Consider the following 16811-nt stretch of genomic DNA (forward strand, 5'->3'; position numbering starts at 1 on the left):
GGTGTTTCTAATAAAGTGGCCAGGGAGTGGAAGAGTGGGAACTGTATAAATGAGATTGTTTCAGACTGTCGCTTTAAATCAGACCTCGTGTGCAGAATAGATTGTTGCGTCTCGCTCTCCAGATGAAATTGCGCTGGGTTGCCAGGTGCACGTCTTTTTGGAGATGCAATTATGCAGATGGGCTCGGCCAGCGCAGCTCACACACACACATATGCACACAGACCCCCCACCCAACCCCCCCCCCCCCACACACACACAAAGATGTCGTATCCCAGCTCCAGCGAGAGACACTGTGAAATTGGTAAGCTTTCCCCATCTCCACAGATCCAGCCGCCATGGCAACCCAAATTCAAAGGCTGAGGGGAACACACACTTTCCTCCTGGCATCTCAACACACACTCACTCTTATTCAGTTTCACTCTGTTTAGGCTTTGATCACAGGTCAGCAGGGCAGAAGAGTGAGGTTGTAATTAGTAAAGTAATCATTACATTTTTAATTATTCAGGTTATTAAATCCTCTTTAAGGTTCAGACAACCTGACAGCGGGGCTAATTATCTCCATTCTGATGCTGATGGGCAGTTGGGTTGTGCGACAGGACAATGACCCAAAGCACAGGAGCAGGTCTATCTACCTCACAGTGGTTAGAAAATTACCTGAAGGCCTTCAAATGTGGCTGAGCTGAAGTACCATGTTCTTCAGGGTGGTGTGAGACACTAATGAACGACAGGAAGTGATCAGTCTCAGGGTTCAGTCTCAAGGTTCAGGGTTCAGTCTCAGCGTTCAGTATTAGGATTCAGTCTTAAGGTTCAGGGTTCAGTCTCAGGGTTCAGTCTCAGGGTTCAGTCTTAGGGTTCAGTCTCAGGGTTCAGTCTTAGGGTTCAGTCTCAGGGTTCAGTGTTCAGTCTCAAGGTTCAGTCTTAGGGTTTAGTCTCAGGGTTCAGTCTTAGGGTTTAGGTCCAGGGTTCAAGGTTCAGTCTTAGGGTTTAGTCTCGGGGTTCAGTCTTGGGGTTCAGTCTCAGGGTTCAGGGTTCAGTCTCAAGGTTCAGTCTCAGGGTTCAAGTTCAGGGTTCAGTCTTAGGGTTTAGTCTCGGGGTTCAGTCTTGGGGTTCAGTCTCAGGGTTCAGGGTTCAGTCTCAAGGTTCAGTCTCGGGGTTCAATCTCAGGATTCAGTCTCAGGATTCAGTGTTCAGTCTCAAGGTTTAGTCTTAGGGTTAAGTCTCAGGGTTCAATGTTCAGTCTCAAGGTTCAGTCTTAGGGTTTAGGTCCAGGGTTCAGTCTTAAGGTTCAGTCTTAGGGTTCAGGGTTTAGTCTCGGGGTTTAGTCTTGGGGTTCAGTCTCAAGGTTCAGTCTCAGGGTTCAATCTCAGGATTCAGTTTTAAGGTTCAGGGATCAATCTCTGGGTTCAGTCTCTGGGTTCAGTTTCAGGGGGCAAACACTTTTTCACAGCACTGTAAAACCTCATCCCAGCACAGAGAGGCGGATATAAAGTGAAGCCACAGAGCTAACCTTCTCCCTCCGCCCTCTCGGCTGGATCTGCTGACTGTTTGCTCTGGGCATGGCTTCATGGCCATTAGCAGGACACACACCAACAAGAAGGCGACTTGAGGCAGCACACACACACACACACACACACACACACACACACACACACACTCGCCCTGGCTCCCTCGGTAGGCCATTTCTCAGCCCCATGCTCAGCACCTGCACTCAGAGCCCTGCGTCACAGCGCTCCGCTAATGGAGGCTTTATTTACACTCCACTGCCTCTATTCACCACCACTAATACACCGCACTCCACCGGAGAGAGAGAGAGGCGGAGCCGAATGGTTGCCATGGAGATTGTACATCATCACAGCAGTAGCATTAGCATTAGCATGTTTGGAGAAGATGTCCCTGACAAACACTTGCGTGTACGGAGTGGCTTGAGACCTTGATTGGTGGTTGCTAAGGAGTTGCTAGGTGGTTGCTAAGGAGTTGCTATGGTATAACTGTTGCTGTTGCAAGGTTTTGCGAGGGTGGTTGCTAAGGTGCTGCTATGTTTTATGCTTTTTGTTTGGCCAAAAGTTTGTGGACACAGCTCTATTAGCCAAGCGTATTGGATTAACTTTTGCCCCAACTATCTTTTGGGCAAAAGTGTTGGCGCCCTACATTTTGGCCAAAGGTTTGTGGACACAGCTCAATTAGCCATACGTATTGGATGAGCTTTTGCCTGAACTATCTTTTGGACAAAGGTTTGTGGACACAGCTCTATTAGCCAAGTGTATTGGATTAACTTTTGTCCCCACTATCTTTTGGGCAAAAGTGTTGGCGCCCTACATTTTGGCGAAATGTTTGTGGACACAGCTCTATTAGCCAAGTGTATTGGATTAACTTTTGCCCCAACTATCTTTTGGGCAAAAGTTTATGGACACAGCTCTATTAGTCAAACGTTTCGGACGAGCTTTTGCCCCAACTATCATTTAGGAAAATGTTTTTGCACCTCATCAGTGCTGAGCTGCAATCACACTCACAATTTCTCTAGTTAATTACACAGTTACATTAGCCATTCAATTTTCATCTGATTTACATTCTGTATGGACAGGCTGGAGTCTGTTTACTTTATTTTTGACGTGACATTAATGGCAAAAATGTAAAGTGTAGTTTATTTTTTGCTTTCTGCTAAACAAGAGACAGGTGGAGGCAATAACAACCCCCCATCCGATTCTGATTAGACTAAAACATCTCCTCTTCTGCTCACAGTCATGAATGTTGGATGGATTGAAGGTTTATATATAATCTGCATCCCGTTTTCAGTCCAACCACCTGTCAGAGATCATCTCCACAGAACAGGAGCAGGGTTGTTTTTTTTATCACTGCCTGTAACTGTCAGTCATGTCCTTCTCTGACGTAGGTCTTGGCGACCCTCCCTGACCTCTCAACGGCGACCATTCAGAGGCCGGCATTCACCCGTATCCTGGCAACCACAAAATGTGTATGTGTGTGTGTGAGTGTGTGTGGGGGGCCCAGGCTCAGGGTGGGCCTTGTTACCACGGTTACACGACAACACAATCCACATGTGGCCCATTGGGATGCGTAAGCAGTTACAGGGAGTTTTAATCGTCCTCATTACGGAAACGGCCGGACAATGGTCATCAGAGTGATCTACGCTCAGAGGAGCGCCGGCTTTTGTGGAGTAAGCGGTGAAGCAGTCCGACAAGCGTGACGAAGTGGTCCGCAGAATACACTGATAATAAGGAATAAAGGGACGGTTTGGGTTCAGTGTTTTTATCAGCAGGAGAACGGTGAAGGCCACGGTGACCCAGCAGACCTTCTTAGCCGCTATCAGGCTGTTTACTTTGGCATGGCCGCCGGGTGCGGTACGCTCTGTCCGTCCGCCCGTATCTGAGGAGGAGTTGGGAGCACAGTGTGGGACGTGCTGAGGGGTCTGGAGATTAGCATAGCCGCGAAAGAGCTCTAAATTAGAGAACTCATTACACCCAATTTCCTCAGCCGCTGAATTCGGGACGTGTCCAGGCCGTCCGCCGACTCCCGTCTCACTGCGCCTTTGAAGATCAACATGAAACACTTTAGTGCTCTGAAGTCTTAAAAAAGAGTTATCTCTGATCTAGTCAGATTTGATCTAGTCAGATTTCTACACATCTGAGATTTCTAGGAATGCCCACTGCTTGCTCAGGAAGCCGTGGACCATATGACCAAACACCTGGTCACTTTAATGCCCATTTCATGCCAAGTCTAGAAATATGACTGGCTAGTTGCATAATACCTGGGCTAGCTAAGCTGGGAGGCCAGTTCTCCTGCCGGCCAACATTGGACATGGGTTTGATAGTTTAGCTGGTTGACCAACATGACCAGCTTGACTAAACTAGGTGGTCAACCAGCTTGGTCACATTGGTGAGCTTGGTAAGTTGGTCATCAAGGTTGATCAGCTTCCTCAAGTTGGTCAAACTGGCCACCTAGCTGAAGACTAGCCTAGTCAAGTTGGTCACGCTGGTCAATAAGCTTGGTTAAGTTGGTCACCAAGGTTGAATAGCTTGGTCGAGCTGGTCAAACTGGTTGACCAGCTTGGTTTAGCTAGTTTGACCAACCTGAGGAAGCTGGTTAATCTTAATGACCAAACCAAAGCTTAACCAAGCTGACCTACCCCTATGACCAACTTTTGTCCAGCTTGACGGAACTGTTCCACTAGAATAGCCAGCTTGACCCAGCTAGCTGACCAGTATGATCTTCTTGTCCAAGCTTGTTGACCTGTATGACCAACATGACTTAGTTAGTCAACTGGCACAACCAAATGACTAAACTGGCTGGCTAGTTTGACCAACCAACCAATCTTTATGACCAAACCTAGTTAGTTAGTGAGTTAGTTGACCAGTATGATCAGCTAACCCACCCCCATGACCATGAACTTGACCACGCTGGTTGACCAGTTTGTCCAGCTTGACGTGACTGTTCCACTAGAATAACCAGCTTGACCCAGCTAGCTGACCAGTATGATCTCCTTGTCCAAGCTTGTTGACCAGTTTGACCAACTTAACTTAGCTAGTCAACTGGCACAACCAAATGACCAAACTGGGTGGCTAGTTTGACCAACCAACCAATCTTTATGACCAAACCTAGTTATTTAGTTACTTGACCACGCTGGTTGACCAGTTTATCCAGCTTGACCGAACTAGTCCACCAATTACCGACGATTCCATCACGTTTCTTTGGAGGCAGATTTATTGGGATGTTAGCGCGAGCTGATCTGCCGCCTTGCTGCCGTAGCCGGGTCTGCAGCTCGATGGAGGGTGAGATAGCACTCTGGATTTTCTTCATTAGCTCCTTAATTAGCTTCCACTATTGTTCCTTTCTTCTCATTAATCCACAGCAATTAGAATCTGCTTCCTTTCATGTGCAGAAGCAGCGTGTGATCCTCGGGTGAAGCTGCGGATGTTCGACACCGTTTCCAGAGCGCCGGTTTGATTTCTGGTGTCAGCTTGATCAAAGTGGGGGGCGCTGTGAGCGCAATTAGCAGTAAGAGAGACGCTCCAGTCAATATAAACACCTCCAGCTCTCTCTCTCTCTCACACACACACACACTTTTTTAATATCAGATTTCAAAGCTTCCTCACACACTCAAATTCAGCATCATAATACTTCCTATATTCTTTCATCTCTGTCCCAAAAAAACCCTCTCCATCTCCAAAAACAGCAGCTTTACAGGAGAAGGAAAAAACCTCCTTAACTTTCAATGGAAGTCAATGGGGAAGGATTGTATTTAGAGTCATTTTGGAGCATTTCTATTGGTCCGTTTGTTTTGAAATTCTGATATAATATAAACAACAACTGCCAGATTCACATTATGGAGAAAAGTTTAAAACGGCAAAAAAATAGGTTTTTTGGTGTGGTGTTTTTTTTTGGTGTTTTTTTTTTTAATTAGCAATCAATTGTCATGAATTAATTAATGAAAGTAATACACTTTCTTTATTCTAAAGTGGAGTTTGTTTGGATATAACAGCGTTTTCATTATTAAAATTAATAACATTTTATAAAGTCGTGTCAACCTAAATGAAGTGCATAATTTAGCATTAGCAAAATGAGCTTTGTAAAATAAGTTAAGAATCTAGTTGAGAAAGTTTAATAATTTAGCATTAGTGGCATTAATAAAAATGCTTTAATCAAATTAAGCAAATTAGGTTTGATGATATTATATTATATTATTATATATTATCATATGTTTTTTTTATATAATTGCCAAATGTGCTTTAATAAAGTAAATAAGTCATTATAAACTCAACAATCATGTTATTATTGAAATGTTAAAAAATAAATACAATAAAAAGAAAAATATATATATAAATATTTAAATAAATACAAACGTATATATACAAATAGAAAATATATAAATAAAATAAAAAATATATATGAAAATTATATATGTTTTAAAAAGTATATATATAAATAAAAACCCTGAAACTTCCAGTGACCGACACGATATGGTTAGTAAATCTCACAAAAAAAGACTATAGATTTTAGAAGGTGTTTATATCTGACTTAGTTAGTTAGTCGTTACCAGCAGTGGGCGGAGTTTTGTCTGATACTGTCTGATCAGTATTGGCACCAAAAACCTGCAGGAAAGCAAACAGAACGTCGGATTGAACTTCATACATAATATCTGTACTGCTAGAGTGTATATACTGTATATATATAATAAGTTCTTGGTGTATATATAACAAATTATATTTTTTTTCTTTTTTGTAAAACATTTTTTTACTGTTTTTTTTTTTTGCAGCGTTTAGCAGCTGACCAGGTTTTTTTGTTTGTTTTTTTTTGTTTGTTTTTCTAAGTTCAAGGAAACACTGATATGACTGTCTGCGCTAACGTGCTAACGCTACAGTGCAGCCTGAGATTAGACTGAAACTCCTTCTTTGAAGGTTATAAACACTACCTTGTTTACACAGTGACGCTCCTGGTATCGTATCCCACCAAATTTATCAGCTACCCCCCCACCCCCCTACACACACACACACACACTGAGGTCGGGTCGTCTGTGTAAAAGCTGACAGTTGATTTATTATTGAGTCCATCAGAACGAAATGTACAGCACATCTGATTGGAAACATCGCTAAACGTTTGGCAGCAACTAAGACAACATGTGAGACGAACCAGCCTACAAATCTCCCCCAGAGTCAGCGCCAGACTTCTCTCAGATCAGACAGTCTCACTGATCGGACACAGCAGGCAGGCCGGATCGCTGCTGGACGTCCAGCAACTGAGATTAGAAATCAAAAAAATTATACAAAATAAAAATAACGTAATAATACAGCATTGAACTGATGGATAATTTGATCAACAAGCAAATAAATCAGTGGAAATAGAGACACGTAACAGCAGAAGTACAAAGAAACCGAATCTACTCATCTCCTAAACACATAAATAGAGACGCACACGATTCAAGTGGACCGCGATTAATAATACTGCAACTTAACACTTCAACAATGAACCATTTTGGCAATTAAAACCATCGATCTACTTCCCTTCAGTCAGAAAACCATCAAATGTCGGACAGGCTTCTACATTTCCTCTCAGCAAGCAGCGCTACAGATAGTTAGCTTAGCATAACAAATGGAAGTCTATGGGGAGGCTAGCAGAGTTAGCGTTTTGCTATTTTTTACTTTAAGGGCTTTGATATTTGGACGACACGGCAGAACCCGTGTGAACCTGTGCTAGCTAACACAGCTAAATCTGACTGAAATGAAAAATGCTAGCCAGGTATGCTAGCCGAACATGGGCAATGCTGCTAGCTAGCTAGAAGAAACATGGGCTGTTCGATTTCAGATATTCTGTGGTGTTGGAATCGATTATTTTTTTTATTATGTGTCGATAATGTCAATTTAATTATCTTTGGCCACAGAAATCTAAATTTAATTAAATGATGGTCAGTTTTTTCCTGCTCTGTTTGCTCTTAGCTTAGCATAATGAATGGAAGTCTATAGGGAGGCTAACAGAGCTAGCGTTTTGCTTTTTTTACTTGTGTAAACACGACCTGTGTGAACCTGTGTTAGCAGCGTGAGCTAACACAGCTGAATTGGACTTAACTATAAAATAATGCTAGCCAGGTATGCTAGCCGAACATGGGCAATGCTGATAGCTAGCTAGCTAGAAGAAACATGGGCTGTTTGAGTCCAGAAAATCTAAATTTAATTAAATGATGGTCAGTTTTTTCCTGCTCTGTTTGCTCTTAGCTTAACGTAATGAATGGAAGTCTGTGGGGAGGCTAGCAGAGTTAGCGTTTTGCTGTTTTTTACTTTTACGGGCTTTGATACTTGGGCGACACGGCAGAACCTGTGTGAACCTGTGCTAGCTAACACAGCTGAATTGGACTGAAATATAAAAAATGCTAGCAAGGTATGCTAGCCGAAAATGGGCAATGCTGATGGTTAGCTTGAAGAAACATGGGCTGTTCGATTCCAGAAATTCTGGGGTTGACTCCAAAGTGTTGTTGGTTCCTTCCAGACTTAAGTACTTAATTAAGTTTAATTAAAATTTAGCTCCAGGTTGAGCTGGACCTCTGACTGACCACCTCGGCCCACTCCATATTTGACCGTTAGCCCCTTTTCTGACACTTTACTGTTTTGTTTTGGGGGTTTTTTGCTTCGTCCAAAGTAAAACGTTCCGGGGACATATTTCGGTTAAGCTACTCTAGACCCCGACAGATACCATTAATATGCACTGCTAATGCTAACATGGTCTTCCTTGTTTGGCTTTAGCTTCAGTTTCTGACCCAAGGCAAGCAGAATAGATCTGAATTAATCGCCAGCGACTTTTCTGAACAGCGAAATGACATTCCGACACTTTCAGACCTTCGCCAGAACCTCGGTATAATAAAAAAAAAAAAAATGCGTAACACGTTTCTCGCTAATTCACACCTAGCATCCTACCGCAATTGACCTTTAGGTCCGTTTCAGACTGTCCATCTGTCCTTACCAGAGCGGACACGTCGACTTCGTCAGTGTCTCGTAGTAAAGCGTTTTCAGCTGGAATTTAGCAGTGAAATGTGGAACATGCCGGTAAAGACTTACGAAGGAAAGGCTTACGATCATTTGGCAATCAGATAAGGGAGGGTCCGACGTAGGGGGAGGGGGGGTGCTACGGTGAAACGCAGGCTTTTACGTCATGGACAAACAAGCTCTTCATTTGTTTTGGACAAAAAAGTGTCAAAGTGATTCTACAAATTGTCACTGTGCCACAGTTTGTAAAAAAATATATGTATCGCAAAAGGAGGAGACCTGATAAAAACGCCGTTCAGAGCTTCAAAATACAGCTATACTGAAACCACATTAGCATTTTGGCTTGATTGACTTACTATGTGTCCTATCAGGGACAAGGGGCGGGGTGCGGGGGGGATGCAAAAATCCACACTGAGGTAAAACATGGTGGTGGTTGTCACAGCTGTTTTTCTGACAATACATAAGAAACCCCAGATGTCCAGGGTGAAAGTCTAGCGTGTCCTCCAGGAATGTGCGGACAGGGTGAGGAGGGGGCGGAGTCCAGGTAGGTAGTGGGTGTGTCCTCTAGATGGCGAAGTCGTCCTGAGGGGCGGGGCTGAAGGCAGAGCTCCGGAGCATGTCCAGGCAGTTGACGAGGATGAGGGTACCTGTGAGGTGCTTCCAGCGTTTGGTGATGGGATTCTTCATGCGGTCCAGGCCCAGGTGCAGCTCCTGGATCACGTCGCGGTAACTGTCCCCGATCTGAGCTGCCCACGTCAGCAGGAAGTCGTACGCCGGCTTCCACATGGCCTGTGATAGGACAGAGAGCGTTAGTGAGCGGTGACGGACAGACATCAGGTTTTGTACATAAAGAGGTTGTAAAGAGGTTCCTAGAGAACAGGTTCTAGAATGTTCCTCACAGGAACATTCACACTGTTCTGGACTGTTTATTTCCATTCACACTGTTCTGGACTGTTCCTTTCCATTCAAACTATTCTGGACCGTTTTTTCATTCACACTGTTTTGGACTGTTCTTTTATATTCCCACTCTTCTGGACTGTAGTCTGATGGACTACGTTTCTGGCAGGAGGGCAGAAAGTCAGAGTTCGATTTCCCCCCTGAACTATCGCTTTAAGCCAGCGGTCAGCCTGAAATGTGTGTGTGTGTGTGTTTTGCTTCACCTCGCTGTCCACCACTCCTGTCCGGTCTCTGTGCGGAGCCTCATAAGCCTCCATCTGCTGTTTGGACACTCGGGCTAGTTTCTCGGCCAGTTCCCTCCAGCGTGGGGCGACCTCCACAGCAGTGGTCAGCAGCACAAAGTCCAAAATCAGCCTGGCCACCAGACCCTGACAGTCCATCTTCAGCAGAGCCTGGGGGACGACAGAAAACACACATGCTTGTTTTCATACCGCATCAGGACACCCGGCTCATATATCTGTCTATCTGACTGTCTGTGTACACACACACACACACGTGATATTAATATATGTCATATGCTTATATCTGTATGTAATAATATCCCTCGTGTGTGTGTGTGTGTGTGTGTGTGGAGAACGGACACTGGCGTCTCAGCGCACAGGCCGAGGGCTGCTGTGAAGTCACGTCCAGCGGCGGTCAGTTTACATTCCTCAAACTACAAACACAGAGCTCTCTGATTGGCCGAGACAGGCTGGGTTTATTTCTCCAAATTCACTCTGTCACAGTGCTGACACACACAGACATACACACACACATACACACACACACACACACACATACACACACACACACACACACACACATACACACACACACACACACACATACACACACACATACACACAAACATACACACACACACACACACAGAAAAGCTAGAGATAATTATCTCTCACACACACACTCATATAAACACACACACACAATGAACACACTGAGATATATTTCCATTTGGAGCTCAGAACACCCACACAGTGTAACACACACACACACACACACACACACACACACACACACACACACACACACAAAGAGCAGCAAACCACAACTATGCAACTCTAAACACACTTGGTGTGATTCACGAGTCACGCTGTATCTGATTCACAGAGTCATTCTCTATCTGATTCAAGGAGTCACACTGTGTCTGATTCAAGGAGTCATACTGTGTCTGATTCAAGGAGTCATACTGTGTCTGATTCAAGGAGTCATACTGTGTCTGATTCAAGGAGTCACACTGTGTCTGATTCAAGGAGTCACACTGTGTCTGATTCAAGGAGTCACACTGTGTCTGATTCAAGGAGTCACACTGTGTCTGATTCAAGGAGTCATACTGTATCTGATTCATAGAGTCATTCTGAACATATAGTGCATATAGAGCAACACACACACACACACACACACACACACAAGCCATAGGAAGTCAAGGACATGCCTGCCTCTGTTGTTTCCTCTCTCTCTTCCTCTCTGAGTCAATCTCTCTCTCTCTCTCTCTCTCTCTCTCTCTCTCTCGCTCCCCCTTCCTCTTTCTCTCTCTCTCTCCCCCTTCCTCTCTCTCTCTCTCTCTCTCTCGCTCCCCCTTCCTCTCTCTCTCTCTCTCGCACCCCTCGTTCTCTCTCTCTCCTTCTTCTCTCTCTATCTCTCTCGCTCCCCCCTTCCTCTCTCTCTCTCGCAGCCCTCGATCTCTCTCTCTCCTTCCTCTCTCTCTCTCCTTCTTCTCTCTCTATCTCTCTCGCCCCCCCCTCCCTCTCTCTCGCAGCCCTCGATCTCTCTCTCTCCTTCCTCTCTCTCTCTCTCTCTCCCCTCCTTCTCTCTCTCTCCATGGATGAATAACTGCATCCTTCAAAACACACTGCCAGTCCTGTTTCCTGTCACACACACACACACACAAACCTGCCGTATTTGGAGTGAGAGTGGGTCTGTGGAGAATCGAGGGTAATCCCCACTCTGCTCTGAGGAATGGGGGGGATGAGGAGAAGAAAAGAAAAATCGGAGCTGGAGGAAGACAACGGGCGGGGAAGTGTGTGTGTGTGTGTGTGTGTGTGTGTGTGTGCATAAGTGTGTGTGTGTGTGTGTGAAACCAGAGGACGTTATGATGTCTTCTGGTTCTTGTTGTAACAGTGTTAACACCCAGCAGCAGCCAAACACGGACACGCCCGCTCATAAACACACTACACCTCCTGTTACTGTGCACGCTCACTCCACTCCATGTGTCCAAAAGTTTGTGGACACCCCTTCAAATGAACGCAAATTGATGCAGCTGCCCATCGCTGACACAGATGTGCAGACACACACAGCTTATCTAGTCCCTGTAGAGAAGAAGTACTGCCAATAGAATAGGACTCATCCTGATGAAGCTATTGCCAGGCCTCATTCTGACCTCACTGACACTCCTGTGGCTGCAAGCAATCAAATCCTCACAGCAATGCTCTACCACAAAGCCTTCTTCTGTAGAGACAGTAGAGATAGTTACTGTAATAAAACCAGGAGAGACTCTTTAAATACCCATGATTTGTTTAGAAGAAGAAGCAGCAGCGAATGAGCAGGCGTCCCAATACTTTTGTCCAAGGTTCAGAGGTTCAGAGGTTCAGTTTCTCTCTCTCTGGCTGTAATTTGCTCTCTTTCTTCTGCGCTCCGCTAATGAAGCATCTGGGTCCGGGCCAGGAGGAGCCCGTTTGAGGAGTTTTTTGGGCTCAGTGTGTGTGAGTGTGTGTGTGTGTGTGTGTGTGTGCAGCGGCTGTGCTGATGGTTGACATTTCGGACGCTACAGTGAAATGTCACGGACGTTCCAGCAGAACAAACCCGGCGAGCCCGGCGGACCGGGGCTGTTATTTACCTCGCTATCTTAGAGCTCGCCTAATTAATTTTCCTCAGATAAACGGATTCCCCCCCCGCGCTACATTTCTGACGAGAACGTCCGATGTTCTTCCTCGCAGAACCGTAGTTCTGACTCACTTCAGGCCTTTACAAGCTCACTGAGCCCACAGCCTAAGTTCAGACTCCATTCACGGCCCGCGGGCTCCGATTTGGTTAGCTAGAACCGGACAATAAGGCTGGTGGCGCTTGGTTCTAAGGTCTGGGCACAGCGGAGAACCACTTTTGGTTCCATCAAGAACCCATGTTTGTAATAGAGATGTATGCGAGCTAAAAACCCCTGATAAACTGGTAAAGAACCACTTTTGGTTCTTTAAAGAACCCACGTTTGTAATAGAGATGTATGCGAGCTAAGAACCCCTGATAAACTGGTAAAGAACCACTTTTGGTTCCTTAAAGAACCCATGTTTGTAATAGGGATGTAATATGCGAGCTAAGAACCCTTTACACTAGCGAGGAACCACTTTTGGTTCCATAAAGAACCCATGTTTGTAATAGAGATGTATGCGAGCTAAGAACCCTTTTAAACTAGTGAAGAACCACTTTTGGTTCCTTAAAGAACCCGTGTTTGTAATAGAGATAAATGTGTGCTAAGAACCCCTGAAAAACTGGTAAAGAACCACTTTTGGTTCCCTAGAGAACCCATGTTTGTCATGGAGATGTGAGTATGACCTTTTAGAGGCTTGCGTTGACGTAAAGGTTCTAAATCAATTATTTACAAACAGGGTTCTTTATGGGACCAAAGTGGGTTCTACTATGGCATCACCATAGAAACCTTTTAGATAGTGTTAGAACCCGCCCCCCCCCCCCCCCCCCCAGTCCCGTCCAACAGGCTTTCACATATTGTATCACAGAGCCTGAATTCCGGCGAATCCCAGGACACGGAGCTGAAAGCGAGCTCTTTGATGGCCTGCAGAAACTCTGAGCCCCTTTTGTTCCACGCGACGTCTTATCGGAACGTGTCCGGCGAGGGCTGTCAGCGGCTGATCTTGTAGAAGATCCATTAAATGTGGGACAGGAACAGCGGCAGGGGGCCCGGAGGACTCTCTCCACATCCATTATTCACACACTGTCAGAGACGGGGGAGACAGACTCCAGAACCTTCTCTGAGGCCCGTTATTGATGTGTCGCGTAAACAGGACAGCCCGTCAAACCGTGGTTAAGGTGAGGGCCTTCTAAAAATGAAGGAACACGGACAGCTCTTCAGAACGGTGTAGCTACGCCCCCACGGACACGCCCCTTCATTAAGGTCTGTGATAGGAGCACAGTTTTGGGTTTGTTGGGGTAACTGAGGGAAACCTCCTTCAGTGTGATTGGCTGGAATAGCCCGGGCTGAGGAAACAGCACGGCTCACAGTTACGAGTCACTGAATAATTCATACAGGATACTAATTAGTATAGCATTGTTAATATATAATCCATAGTAGATACTTAATAATTCATAGTGGATTCTGAATAATTCACACTGGATACTGAATAATTCATAGTAGATACTGAATAATTCACAGTAGACACTGAATAATTCATAGTGGATTCTGAATAATTCATACTGGATACTGACTAATTCATAGTAGATACTGAATAATTCATAGTAGACACTGAATAATTCATAGTGGATTCTGAATAATTCACACTGGATACTGAATAATTCATAGTGGACACTGAATAATTCATAGTAGACACTGAATAATTCATAGTGGATTCTGAATAATTCACACTGGATACTGAATAATTCATAGTAGACACTGAATAATTCATAGTAGACACTAAATAATTCATAGTGGATTCTGAATAATTCATACTGGATACTGAATAATTCATAGTAGATACTGAATAATTCATAGTAGACACTGAATAATTCATACTGGATACTGAATAATTCATAGTGGAAACCAAATAATTCATAGTGGATACTGAATAATGCATAGTGGATACTTCATAATGCATAGTGGATACTGAATAATTCATAGTAGATACTGAATAATTCATAGTGGATACTGAATAATTCATACTAGACACTGAATAACTCATAGTGGATACTGAATAATTCATAGTGGATACTGAATAATTCATAGTAGATACTAAATAATTCATAGTGGATACTGAATAATTCATAATAAATACTGAATAATTCATAGTAGTTACTGAATAATTCATAGTGGATACTAAATAATTCATAGTGGATACTGACTAATTTATAGTAGATACTGAATAATTCATAGTGGATACTGAATAATTCATAGTGGATACTGAATAATTCATAGTGGTATTTGCTGAGTTCTGTACATAAGTGCTTAGAAATACGGCATAAAGCGAGTAAATCAGAGAACATCTTCTCAGAGCTGTTCCTCTGGACTTTTGCGGTTCATTTTCCATAAACACCTGTTCAGAAAGAGTGTTTCATTTTTCGACAAGGAATGAAATGATGGTCTGTGCTAATCAAGCATCCGCTACAAATGCAGAGCAGGAAAAATGGAAAACGCTGGAATGTTCTGACATCCTAAAGTATATGAAAACATGGAAGTCACAACCTCATTCAGGGTCTAGTACTCGAGTACTTGGAGACTTGGAGTTCATTAACAGGGGCTGTGCATTCTTAACCGTCCTCCTCCTCCTCCTCCTCCTCTTCCTCCACCACCACCACCAGACACCGTCACGTTATCTCCTCATTCCAGAGCCACTGGAATGCTAACTACATTGCCAGAACAGTCACTTGGAATCCCACAAGAACATCTCAAGCGTGGCTGGCAGTCATCCGAGTTTCTGAACTAATGAAGGGACCCTCATTTCCATTCCGAGAAAAGAACCTCGGGAATGCCTGGAATTCTTGCGCCTGTCAGTCAAAGGCTCCGACAAAGGCCTTTCAGAATGAAACTCTGGAATGAAAAGTCTGGAATTAGCATGCCGGACACCCAGGATGTGGCCCTCCCACCTGCTCGCATGCTGAATCAGGTTTCAGCGCTAACTCTGTCGAAACCGTTAAAAATAGAGGGAGATTCACCCCAGCTGAACCAAACCATCTGTGCCCGGAGGCGACTGGACAAACACCTCGGAACGTCCACCGCAGAGCTGGCTAGCTCAATAAATTGGGCCTGACTTGGGGCAGATGCTTGTCGAAACATCAGTGTTGGAAAAGTCATTACAGGCGGCCAGAAAGAGGCTGTGAATCAGTGGGACCGATCTGGACCTCTGCAGGAATGGGTCTCAAAATGGGATCTGATCATTTCCCCCCCCCCAATAAAACAACAAAAAAAAACATCCGCAGAACTTTGCAGAGTTCTAGTCAGGCTGTGAAACCTCCAGCAACCCTGAGATATAGAACCTATGTTCTATGACTTCCGCATGAGTGTGATTGGTCCTTATCATCACCTTGTTTGGTTTTAGACCTGACTGTGAGTGGTCCTAATCACCACCTGAGACCTACCCCCTGACTGTGACTGGTCCAAATCACCACCTGAGACCGATCCAATGTCTGTGACTGGTCCAAATCACTACCTGAGACCAATCCAATGTCTGTGACTGGTCCCAATCACCACCTGAGACCTTCCCCCTGGCTGTGATTAGGACCAATCACCACCTGAGACCGATCCCATGTCTGCGATTGGTCTCAATCACCACCTGAGACCAAACCCCTGTCTGTGACTGGTCCCAGTCACCAACTGAGACCAACCCCTGACTGTGACTGTTCCCAGTCACCACCTGAGACCTACCCCTGACTGTGATTGTTTCCAATCACCACCTGATAAAACCTAAACCTGACTGTGATTGGTCCCAATCACCCCCTGAGACTGATCCCATGCTGGGATTCGTTCTAATCACCACTTGAGATTGATTCCCTGACTGTGATTGGTCCTAATCACCACCTGAGACCTACCCCTGTCTGTGACTGGTCCCAATCACCACCTGAGACCTACCCCTCAGGTTCACTCAGTACTATTTCTAATACACACCCAGCATGCCATCACTCAGAAGTGCCTTCCCAGTTCTCCCCCAGTTTCCGATTCGATCGCTCGGAAAGCGTGAAGCCTTTCCAAACCAACTGCTTTTATGTGACCTGCATCGATTCGTCACGCCGACTGCTGTCCACAAACCGGGCGTCAAATCAAAACTGACTTCCATCCCCCAGCAGCCCGTCTGCGCTTTGTGAACCCGGCACATCTGAAGTGCTTTATTAGCATTTGAAAGCAACCGTCCGTCGGCGGCCCAGCGGATGACTCAAAGACGCGGCGGTGTTCCTCCCTGATGGGGCGCGGGACACTAATTCCACTTTCTTCAGGTCGCACCCAGACGCGCCAGGGTCCATTAGGAGCAGACGAATGGGGTCTGAAGCGGAGGAAATGAGGGCCACTCGGCCAAATGGGACCGCTGGCCCATTCGTCACTGACCATGGCTGCAGCTCGTCTGACAGGCTTGAGTGACAGGTGGAATTGACCTGTGTGACTGGAAGCTCTTGGATGCGGTTATCTCGGCCCACAGTTCAGCCGCCTCACAAATTTTA

General features: G+C 45.1%; 1 protein-coding gene across 1 annotated transcript in view; it reads right to left on the reverse strand.

Annotated features, from left to right (window-relative positions):
- Nucleotides 1-6529: 6529 nt before the first annotated feature.
- The window catches only part of sh3bp4a (SH3-domain binding protein 4a), a 33927-nt gene continuing 23645 nt past the window's right edge, over nt 6530-16811 (reverse strand). Inside the window, exons 4-5 of the mRNA XM_072671656.1 lie at nt 9647-9835; nt 6530-9275 (exon numbers count right to left, since the gene is read on the reverse strand). Coding sequence (XP_072527757.1) covers nt 9051-9275; nt 9647-9835 — 414 coding nt within the window. The 3' untranslated portion in view covers nt 6530-9050. The remainder of the gene's footprint in view (nt 9276-9646; nt 9836-16811) is intronic.

The sequence above is a fragment of the Salminus brasiliensis genome, chromosome 25 (assembly GCF_030463535.1).
Source record: "Salminus brasiliensis chromosome 25, fSalBra1.hap2, whole genome shotgun sequence".
Classification (NCBI taxonomy): Eukaryota; Metazoa; Chordata; class Actinopteri; order Characiformes; family Bryconidae; genus Salminus; species Salminus brasiliensis.